The 11,940-nt window shown below is 42.5% G+C and overlaps 1 protein-coding gene across 1 annotated transcript in view; it reads left to right on the top strand.

Moving 5' to 3' along the window:
- Positions 1-8,038: 8,038 nt before the first annotated feature.
- LOC140324889 (beta-1,3-galactosyltransferase 5-like) overlaps positions 8,039-11,940 on the top strand; it is a 12,791-nt gene continuing 8,889 nt past the window's right edge. Inside the window, exon 1 of the mRNA XM_072403013.1 lies at positions 8,039-8,310. Coding sequence (XP_072259114.1) covers positions 8,245-8,310 — 66 coding nt within the window. The 5' untranslated portion in view covers positions 8,039-8,244. The remainder of the gene's footprint in view (positions 8,311-11,940) is intronic.

The following is an 11,940-nucleotide window of genomic DNA, read 5'->3' on the forward strand; positions in this document are numbered from 1 at the left end:
TATTCCACACAAAGAATAGAAGAAGATGTTATCAGTTTGAAATCCTTGGATTGGATTTTAGTATTTTGGAATACTTTTGAGATCGGGTGATATCTTTTTCATATTCCCCTATATTATTCATTTATTTTATTGGTATAATGTTTTTGTTTTATACCTGGGCGTGTTTTATTCACACACATCAGATTCTGAGTGAAAGCACACTTTTTTTAGTACATTTCCAGACTTTTCCCTGATGAAGCATCAGGCGAAACGCGTCGTCGCTTTGTACGGCCTGGAGATCTTGCATTGAGCTGCCCTTTTAATGTTTTTTCTTAAACTTTTCAAAATGTTATCTCTTTGGGCTCCTCTTCCATATTGTAGAATTGTTTTTCCCTTTTCTGCAGGGTATTTTGGGTGATATTTGACAGCCAGTCATTATGCTAATAATATGTGTTGATTATTATTTCTATCACCTTTCTGTAGGTAGATGTAATCAGATCTACAACAGGTTGTGTACAACAGGGCTGGAGTGTGAAAGGAAGAAGCAGCACAAGGAACTAATCAGCTAATGAAAGAGTATACTCATAGGAGGAGAGAGCAGAGTGATGGAGTGGAACCCTTACAAATGTTATGATGAGTTCTGTTTGGGAGGCTGGAAATCCTTTCCCATTATGTGTGACCTGGCAAAATCCAGGGACCATTTTTATGGTTCAATAATCTGATTCTAGGAATAGGGATGGGTTATGGGATTGTAAGGATCTGACCAGTGAACAGATCACTGGGTTGGGGTCAAGTGGGAACCATAGTGATGGAAGTGGGTGGGCATGGTGAAAGTTAAAAACAGGCAATCCTGGAGAGAGGAAAGCATGGAGAATGTTATTCACCACATTTATTTAAATGAAATATGTTTTCACAATTTTCTATCTTTTGCTCCATCTCACTGCTGCTAATCTCATTTCTTCCACTTTGCAGCCACTTCAATGGCTGCATGGCAGTCCCAGGGCCGGTTTTCTGATGGTGACAAAAGTTTATCATGTCTGCTGAAATTGCTCCATGTTGTCTCCATAGTTACTCTTCTTTCTGAACCTGGAAGTGCTGGAAATTCTGGAAACTCTGCACTTTCAGACTCACCACACAGAGGGAGGATCGGGGGTTTCATTATTCCCGATCTTCCTTTAATGGCAATCCTCATGCATCAACACTGGTCCTGAGCAATTATACGCTGTGTTTGTGCTTGGGGAGGCAAAGCCACTAGGGGGCGCTATGGCTTGCATGGAGGTGGTGTGACCCCTGAGAAGGGCCAAGGTGCAGAGTCTAAGCAGTAACCACGTCTTCTACAGAGCCTCTAGTGGTGAGGATGTTGCATTGCTGGTTACTGCCAGGTTGTGGTCCTTGGACACACCAAGGTGGCCAAAGCATGGTACCAAATCTCATGGCAGAAGAATAGTCAAGGAAGGTCGGGGTCAAGACAGGCAGCAAGCAAGAGAGGTCAGGTGACAAGCCAGGGGTCAGATACCAGGGATCCAGGAGACAGCAATGACACAGGGGCCACTGCAGACACAGGGAACACAGGAGCCACTGGAAGCAACAGGAGGCACAGGAGAATCCGCTGGACCCGTACAAGAAAATAGACAGCAAACTGGGCAACAAGGGGTTAACACGGGAGCTGGACAGAGGAACACTGAAATAAACAACAGGTGTAGAGGAAATGCTCAGCAGAGCTAGGGGCTCGGCACAAGTGGAGACATGTTGCACGAACGCTGAGTACTGTGTCTGAGCTAAATAGCCCGGGATGATTAGGAGGCAATTTCATGATTGGCAAAACAGATAAAACTTGGGAGCGCAGGCACCTCCAGGGTCAGAACTACCCGCATGCGAGAGAGATTCCTGCGCTTTAGTAGGTAAGTGTGACAGGTGAGCCCAGAACCAGGGGAGGGGCAGTTTTACAGCCAATCAGATCACATTGCAGCCAGGGGCTGGCTGATTGGTTTGGGATTGGTTGGCTCCTAGCTGATGGGTTGGGGACACCAAGAAGCCCTGGAGCTGCGACACATTCCAATATGAAGACCACAACTCCTTCCCAGTGCCCGTCAGCTATTTCTTGGATCGCATTCTATGCACAGTGATTGCCATGTGCAGAGTCGCTGCCTGAGAAAACATTGATTTTATTGCACAGAAATTGCGGCCACTGCGGTCTGGGGAATGTTTGTGTTGGACCGGTTCTTCTTCTTCTTTAGCTGAACCCAGATTGTATGGCCTTCCCACTCAGATCATGAGAACAATTGTGGTGAACCTCAGGCACACGTCCCAGTGAAAGAACAATGTCATGATTATGAACTTTGTACAGCGCTGTGTAGTATGATGGCGCTATATAAATACTGTGTAATAACAATTAATTTGTTCCATGGGTTCTATTCTGTAAGTTCAAAGTTTTAGGTAGGTTAGAGGTAAGGTAAGTACCAAAGTAGTGCTGCATTTTTTGTCCTGTGGGGGGAGCCGTGACACATTCTGGAAATCTTACTATCGGTGTATCAAGTCTGCGTTATTCAGCACACTTGTGTCCAATTGGCACCAGATTTTATAATAAACCCACCCATGGACTCCATTCCCTAAGAGAACCTGTCATAGAGTGTGGCACTGCTGGTGTATTGGAGATAATGGGGAAGCACCACGATTTACTGTCCAATATTGGGGATAATGGGGATACTTCATGATTTACTGTCCAGTATTGGGGATAATGGAGTTAATAATAATGGAGGATAATGGGAATGTGCCACGATTTACTATCCAGTTTTGGGAATAATGGGGATACTTCACATAATACTGTCCAGTATTGGGGGTATTGACGATTTACTGTCCACTATTGGGAATATTGGGTTTCCTCCACAATTTTTTTGTCCAGTATTGGGGATAATGGGGATACTCCACTATTTATTCCTTCCAGTAATAGGGATAATGGGGATGCGCCACGATTCACTGTTCATTATTAGGGATAAAGGGGATACTCCAGAATTCACTTTCCATTATTCGGAATAATGGGGGATACTCCATGAATTTCTCTCCAGTATAGGGGATAATGGGGATACTCCAAAATTTACTGTCTATTATTCGGAATAAGGGGGGATAACCCACAAATTACTCTACTGTTTTTTGTATACTCCACAATTTACTGTTCAATATTAAGAATAAAGGGGATACTCCAGAATTTACTGTCCATTATTTGGGATAATAGGGATACTCCACAAATTACTCTCCAGTATTGGGGATACTCCACAAGTTACTGTCTGGTATTGAGGATAATGGGGATGCTCCACAATTTATTGTCCAGTATTCAGGAAATTGGGGATGCTCCATGATTTACTGTCCAGTATTGGGGATACTCCATGATTTACTGTTCAGTAATGAGGATAATAGGGTTCCCCCATGATTGACTGTCTAGTATTAGGGACATTGGGGTTCCACCACGATCTACTGTAAAGTATTGGGGATAATGGTGAAACTCCGGGATTTATTGTCCAGCATTGGGCATAATGGGTTTACGCTACAATTTACTGTTCAGTATTGGGGATACTCCAGGATTTACTGTCTAGTAATGAGATAATGGGGTTCCTCCATGAATACTGTCCAGTATTGTGGATAATAGGAATGCTCCACAATTTATTACTTCCAGTAAAAGGGATAAAGGGATGAGCCACGATTTACTGTGCAGTATAGAGGTAATGAGGTTGTTCCACGATTTATTGTCCAGTATTGGGGATAATGGGTATACTCCAAAATTTACTGTCCATTATTCAGGATAATGAGGGATACTCCACAAATTACTCTCCAGTATTGGGGATACACCACAGTTTATTGTCTAGTATTGGGGATAATGGGAATATTGATTGATTTTGGAATATTTATCTGCATAAATATGGATGTTATATCCCCTATCAATGCATATAGATATTCAATAAAAGAAGGTTCATACACAAATGATAGCGGCAGCATTGGGCAGTACCCTCCTCATTCTTATGGATGTGGTGTACTTACTTTTTCACACACAGCTTCTGCATTTGACTTGGCTTTTGTTCAGTCTGATGTTGGATTTAACTAATTGGAAGTCCTGCTAATGATCAAATGATTTTTTTATCATGTCCAGATGCACAAAATATTGGAATTGATGGAGGTTGTACTTTCTTTTTCTCATGGTTGTATTTATATAGATATACTATATAGAGATTATATACAGAGAACACTGAGGCAGTTCCATCAGTCTTTGTTCACGCTTCAATAAATATTTCTGTGCAACTAATGATTACCATATCCCTATATTTATGACTGCCGATATACACCATATTCATACATTATAGAATCGTACGATCACTCTTATCCAATAATATAACGCTTAAACACAATATAAACATCTCTTGGTGATGCATAATTTTCTACTCATCTGGATTTATATTCGGTTATGCAAAGATAACACAACGTGTTTCGCGATCATAATCACAAACTAGTACCACGTCTGTAGGAGGCGCTGTCAGAGGCTGATATCAATGCTGATATCGTCGTTTTGGAACACCTCATGGACAATACATGGAGCCAATGTACTTACAGGAAACATGTGGCACAAGTCTTGAATTTGTTTACTGGAATCCTGTATTCATTTAGCTCCAGATATGATTGGCAGCCTTTATAAAGAATGGTAATACCAATAGTGGCTCCCCCAATGGTTTGCTGGCAGCTGCAGGGCCAGCTTGCTAAAAAGGCCAGCACGGTGGCTCAGGGGTTAGCACCCTGGCCTTTGCAGCGCTAGGTTCCAGGTTCGATCCCCAGCCAGGACATTATCTGCATGGAGTTTGCAGGTTCTCCCCGTGTCTGCGTGGGTTTCCTCCAGGTACTCCGGTTTCCTCTCACATCCCAAAAACATGCAGTTAGGTTAATTGGCATCTTCCTAACAATTGACCTTAGACTACATTAATCACATATGACTATGGTAGGGACATTAGATTCTGAGCTCCTTTGAGGGACAGTTAGTGACACCACTATGTACAGTGCTGTGTAATATGATGGTGCTATATAAATACTGTATAATAATAAGGCCACTTATCTTTTAACAACCAATATTACATCTCTTTTCCTCCTGATGAAGTGCTACTAGGATATGACGGCGAAACGCGTTGTGTTTTCTTTGCTGCCTATGAAGGACATGTATAATGCTGGCTGTATAATGAAATATAAATCCAGAGGAAACATTAATAAAAAATTTGCTTTACCAAGAGATTTTTATAGTTTTTAAATTATATATTATTAAAAGAAAGGGATTGTTTGGTTTTATGATGTATGAATATGATGTATATTGGCCGTAATTTTTAGTCCAATTGTTTAGTATTGTTGATTATTAATCTGTAGAGAGGAGCTGACACTCTAATAATCTTTACAGATGGTGATCTGTCTTCCTGTTCCGCGGTGCCTGGTAATACAGTCACCTGAGCACTGTGTGGCGCTATATAATCACATAGATAGAAAATACAAAGCGGGGGATGGCACATGAATCAGGTGAACATTTCAGAGAACTTTGCTGCATGGGAAACATGGACCTGAGATAAGAACTTTCCTTGCAGAACGATTAAATCTTTTTGTAGGATTCCCACATATAACAGATTATCTTTCTAACAATTGAATGTTTGATGCAATGAATCATTTTTTTCATATAAAATGAACAGGTTGAGGTCACCTGCGGTTACTATGTATTGTAGGCAGCTTTTATTTCATTTCACGTGTTTTGTCTTATTTTGAATATTTGTTTAATGCTTTGGAATTGGTGCTTTGTGACTGCTGAGATCTGAAGAATTATTACACAGTTTGTGAATTCTGGCTGCCAGGTATTGGAGGATCAGCTGCAAGCATTGTATTCAGCTGAAATGAGAATCTATTATTCAAAAAACATGAAGGATTTATGAATTGATCTGCTTATCTCTAATCATCAACATACAAAGGGAAAAAGGGGGTGATGAATCATTCATATCTGATTCTTATGTATAGGATACTCATCTTTTAAACGCTTCATCTGCACTATACAGATAAATGCAACCAGCACGTATCCAGAAACACCATAAGAAAACAATATGGGCAGCATGGTGGCTCAGTGGTTAGCACTCAGGCCTTTGCAGTGCCTGGTCCAAGGTTTGAATCTCGGCCAGGACACTATCTGCATGGGGTTTGCAGGTTCTCCCCATGTCTGTGGGGGGTTTCCTTTTGGGTACTCAGGTTTCCTCTCACATTTCGAATACATGCAGTTAGGTTAACAGGCTTCTCCCCCAAAACTTGACCTTAGACTGTAATAAACACATATGACTATGGTAGGGACATTAGAGTGTGAGCTCCTTTGAGGGACAGCTAGTGACATGACTATGGACTTTGTACAGCGCTGAGTAATATGATGGCGCTATATAAAAACTGTAATAATAACTGTAATAATATTAATGTGTAATAATAATATAATAACGTGTAATAATAATAGGTGAATGATCTCCTTCATCACCCATGACTTCCATCACTAATATACTTAAAGCAGACCTAAACATTTTTACTTTACATAAACGGGTAGACAACCCTTATACACAGGTCCATAAATATTTGGACAGAGACAACTTTTTTCTAATTTGAGTTCAAGACTACAGGCTGTCATTGCCAGCAAAGGGTTTTCATCCAAGTATTAGAAATGAACATTTTATTTTCAGCTTTTTAATTTGTCCAATTTACTTTAGTTCCTCACATTTTATGCAATCTTTTTGTTCAACCTACTGAATTAAAGCTGAAAGTCTGCAGTACAATGGCATCTGAGTTGTTTCATTTAAAATTAATTGTGGTAATGTACAGAACCAAAATTGTAAAAAAAAGTCATCTCTGTCCAAAAATTTATGCACCTAACTGTATAAAGTAAAAACTGTATTTATTTTTTTTTAAGTGAACCCTTTTTTTAAAAAAAAAGTGCAGCACCGCCCCCTTAAGATCCCCTCAATGGGAGTGCAGCGGCCCCCAGGATACCCACTTCATGCATCACCGGAGGCTACGGCTGTTCCTACTGCACTTGCCCGATCTTAGCCATATGTAGAAGGGGCATTTTTTTCATAAGGTGAAAGAGATGCTGATCTCGGCTCTCTTTTTTCCCCCTTTACAGAGGGCTATGTCAGCCGATCTCCCACCTGCACAGTACAAGATCAGGTGATGTAGAAGAAGACCGGAAGAGAAGATCGAAGATGGTGGCACCTGGAGCTTCCTTAGCGAAGTATGAAGAAGAATTCTAGGAAAACGTGGGACCGGTTTGAGGGAAGGTCAAGCACCATCGAGGGATCTGCAGGATTAAAGTAAGTGTTTTTTTTTTTCAGTATTAGTTCTGCTTTAAAGTAGACCGATGCTCACCTTTCCTCCAGCAATACAGAGTTCATAAACTCGCTCAGAGACACCAACATCATTTCCTGGGCTTTTTCCGGGTTCTGGGCACACATACCTATAGATATATATATATCCCCGCACGCATACCTATATTTATATATTTATATATGTATATATATTTCCACACACATACCTATACATTTATATATATCCACATACATATCTCTTTACAAATCCATAAACAATGTTTGGGTGCAACATACTTCATGGTTTACTGCCCAGTATTGGGAATAATGGGAGATTCTAGCCAAAATTGGGAATTATAGGGATCTGCCACAATTTGTGAGGGTACAATGATTACTAATATTATTATTAATAATTACCAGGATTTATATAGCACCATCGCATTTAGCGCCATTGTGCTCATCATGCTGTCACATTGTCTCGTTACATGATTGATTGCTATTTACTGGAAGAAGGTGAATCGCATTTGTGTATTTCTAATGGAATTTTTTTTCCTCCACACAACCCAGAACAATGGAGAGAGGAACTTTTATTGCTGTGTAATTGGTCCAGGTGCCTCTTCACCTGGAAGGAAGGTGGTAATTTACAGTCAGAGTCAAGCAGCAGAGCCATGGAGACACTTTTTCTAACATTGCCCGGAGACACTTGTGACGTATTAGATATTGCCTATATATATGGGCAATGGACCCTGAGACACCACACCAGCTCCTCCGCAAGGAGGGATCTTCACATTTAAGGGGTCCTTTAAGATGACTCACCTGAGGTCCGAGCATTAAAGGCTCAATGGGCGTGGTGTCCAGGACGAGCTTCTCCGAGTGAAGGAAATTCCAGCAAAAAGGTGTCGTGGCTCAGTGAAAAAATATGTTTACCGGCCCGTTCCTGGTGATAAGGAGGAGGACTATCCGCATCCTGGAGAAACTTTACCAGGTAACCATTCCTTGTTTTACAAACCAAATAGAAATGTCACAGTGTTATCTTCTGGTCAACGTCTTTACAATTCTATCTATTTATGGGGATCAGGACCTCCTTCCTTCTGCCGGTGACCCCTCTAGTGATGGTGACCCCACAATTCTATCTATATAGAGGAATCAGGACCTCCTTCCTCCTGCCTAGGCCAATGGTGTGCAGCCATCACTAGACCAGGCAAATGTGGAAAGGGAAAAAACGAGATTGGCAAAGATTTGTAGTACTTTTGCCTTTTTGGTGCCATGCACTCAGGAAGATTTATTTGCTTTTGAAGATAAAATTGAAAAGATTTGTTTCCAGATCCCGGTGGCGTTGCAGCTGATCAAAGTGCTCTGTGATATCTCAATAAAAGTGAAAGCCTTCTGATGGTCGGATGTATTGATGGGGTTTTGGGGTGAATGGAGAGGGGGTCAATATATAAATTCTAATATTTCATTAATGGGAAGGTAGAGGCAGAGCAAAGCGTAGCCGGGATCCGGACACCCAGCTTTCCAGGAAGTGTTCGTGTAGCTGCGGATCTTTCAGCAACATTTCCATTCCCTCAGAGGGTTGTGGCGGTGCAGGGCAGGGCAGCGTTTGCTTTGCAGGACATTTCAAGATTTACCTTTTCGGGCCGTGTTCAGATTGTTACGCCAAGGCACCTGCATTGCAGTGCAGCACAACACACGCTGGTAAGTTATCACAAAGAGAAGATTCACCGCCTTGGCATCCAACAGCAATGCATCAGTTGCCCTATCGCTGCATATGTTTGCACCAAACATCAGGAACGGTAACGTGCGTTTGTTGGGGGAAGCGGGTACGTCTTAGTCATGGTCACTTTGTCTCCAGCACCCCCTCACCCCAATATCGTCCTGACCTTTAGCCCTACTACCTTTGTTCCTTTTATTCTTTGCCATGGTTTGTGTGACTTCCATCCCTCAGGGGTTATTTTACCTTTGAAGTGCAGCACTACTCTCTTCCTACCACCAGGTGTCACTGCATTATCAGAGTTTTTAGAAACAATTTTTTTGTTTAGTATTTTGCTGTTTTTGCATTCCTAATAAATTGAGTAATTTGTAGATTGACCACTAGAGGGAGGCAAAGCTCCACTTCTAGTAACATCCTCTTATAGCTGAGAAAGCTTTGAATGTCTGGGCTTTCCTTTTTTAAAGGGGCAACCTAGTAAAAAATGATAATAAGGATTGTGGGGGCTTCCATACTTCCAGATGACTATAAACCAACTTATTCCCTAACTACTGACACACGCATGTTTTCCTTTACTGACACACGCATGCTTAGCATGTCCATAGGAATCCCCGCAATGGCTCCTCATGCCAAGAAATGCTCAGCATTTAAAATAAGAAAAAAGAGTTTCAAAAAGATGAAAGCCATTGGCATCGTTGTCAGCAGCCTTGACTCCAAAGGTGGAACTATTGCCCCTGCAGTGGCCGGGGGGGCCTGGGAAGGGATGGGGGGCCCTGACATTGTTGCCCCTTAAAGGCCTTATTTCTGCCCCCCTGCCTTTGCTTGCTCTGATGGTTTGATTGCTGGTGCAGCACAGAGGCGGGAGGAAGATTACGAATAGTCAAATCACTGGCCGGATGATTTGTATTGGCTACGCTCAGGATTTAGTCCCGCCCCCGCAGTCCATAATGTGAGAAGAAAGAGCTAGGAGCCAAAGAAAGCTGCAGCTCAGGGGCCAGGAATAGGACAATGAAGTTTTAGAATTCCAGCAATTGCTGGAGTTGCCCAATAGAGGATGGCCGGGGTAATTGGAACAATCACCACTGCAGCTGGGTGATGGGCAGAAAGTTTATATTATGGTCCCATAGCCGGAGCTCCTCCAGTGCTGGAACGTGGGCGGGCCCTCTAGGGCATCATGACGTATAATGTTTGACCAATGGATGGCTGCTTCTGAAATTCATCCAATCATATTACTGACAGCAGCATCAACCAATAGGAGAACAAGGCAGGGTAATCCCACCCAGGAGGAGACAGGTGTTGTTGGAGGTAAGTATTCCTCTTTGGTGAATCATCCGCCATCTAACCTCCATCTTCTATAGGGGTGGCCATGCTCACCATAGAAACACGGGGTGTCACGAGGCTGCTGGTGGCTTTGTGGTCATTAAGGATCGCCTCAGCTTCATGGTGGCCCCGTCCTTGGCGTGCCATGTCAGATTCACCTTCCATGGGCATCCATCATCACCTCACTGCTGTGACAGGTCTGTGCCATCGTTCCCAGCCAGGTTCACGCCTCGTTTGTTCTGGAATCTTGTTCTAGCTGAATGAATTAATTTACTTTTATTGGAGACAAATTACGGGTTGTGTTAATTGCAAAGAAGTATTTTTTCTAAAAGGATAAACCGTCATTACGTCTGAGATTGTGAATGTCCCCAGATGGCCCGTCCGGGTATGGGCACCACATGACCTCCGGTGGGGCCCAGTGACCCATCACCAGGTGTCACATGACACTGTATGTGGATGAATGAATCAGCAGCCTCCGGGGTGACTGAAGTGTCCCAGGATAGCCATGGGATTCACCCATCATTCACCATCACCCAGGCGGGAGAAGGAAGGGGGAAGGGGAAAGTAAATATCTTAAATTCTTAAAAACCTCTGCTGCAGGTTAATTAGCTGTATCCATGTATGGGAAGTCATGACCCGCCCGGCTTGTCTCCATCCTGACTTTTATCCCGCATCTGATGACAACGTCTTCATTAAGGGATTAAAGGAGCTCCGTGTGGTCACCCAGCCCCATCCAATGGCGTCTCCACCAAGGAATGAATCGATTCCTCGTGTTCATCTTCGGGCAAGAGATGCAATTTTTTGCAAATGATCCTCGGAATAATGAGGGGGCGGGGCCACCTAAAAATAGCACCAATCTCGTCCTCGTTAATGTGCAAACAAGGCAATTAGCTTGCAGATTGTCTCAGGAGTCACAGATTGAAATAATTGTTCTCTGTCGTGTCTCGCTGCTATAATTGTTTTCCAGTTACAAATTGAGGCGCGTCGGGTACAAACCTGCCAATCAGGATAATAGATGATGATCTGTTCAACGTATTTCGGGGGGGACCAGGCTCCTCCCCCTTCTACAGGGCTTAATAAGAGGGAACGGCATAAACCCAGAACATGGCCATCCAAGACAAGCAGCTCACAGGGTAACAAGTGCAGATAAAAAGGAAATGCAGTTACAAAATAGTCAGGAAAACAACAATGCACTATAATTTGTATTTCACTTGGGACACGTCCCTGCAACCACCACCTTCCTGACACCCTGAGAAGTTTTGGTTGCATTTGACTTTAAAAATTGACCAGTTTTTATGATCGTTCTTTTACTGTGATTTATGGTTACTGATACAACTTTTTTTTTTTTTTTTGCTTTTTCACTTGTGACATGTACCCACCAATCCTAGCAATTGAGGATTTTGTTAATTAAAAACCGTTTCAGTATGTTGCTACTTCATATAAATAGTGATGACCCCCCCTCAGTGTAACAAGTGTGCCTCCCCCATGAATCGAGTCACCTGAGGGGAATTAGAATGGCTGGGGGATGCAAATGAGGGAGAAAATCAATCTTTAATCTTCAAGCTCAAAATCCTGTGTGTGTGTGTA

The sequence above is a fragment of the Pyxicephalus adspersus genome, chromosome 2 (genome assembly GCF_032062135.1).
Source record: "Pyxicephalus adspersus chromosome 2, UCB_Pads_2.0, whole genome shotgun sequence".
Taxonomy (NCBI): Eukaryota; Metazoa; Chordata; class Amphibia; order Anura; family Pyxicephalidae; genus Pyxicephalus; species Pyxicephalus adspersus.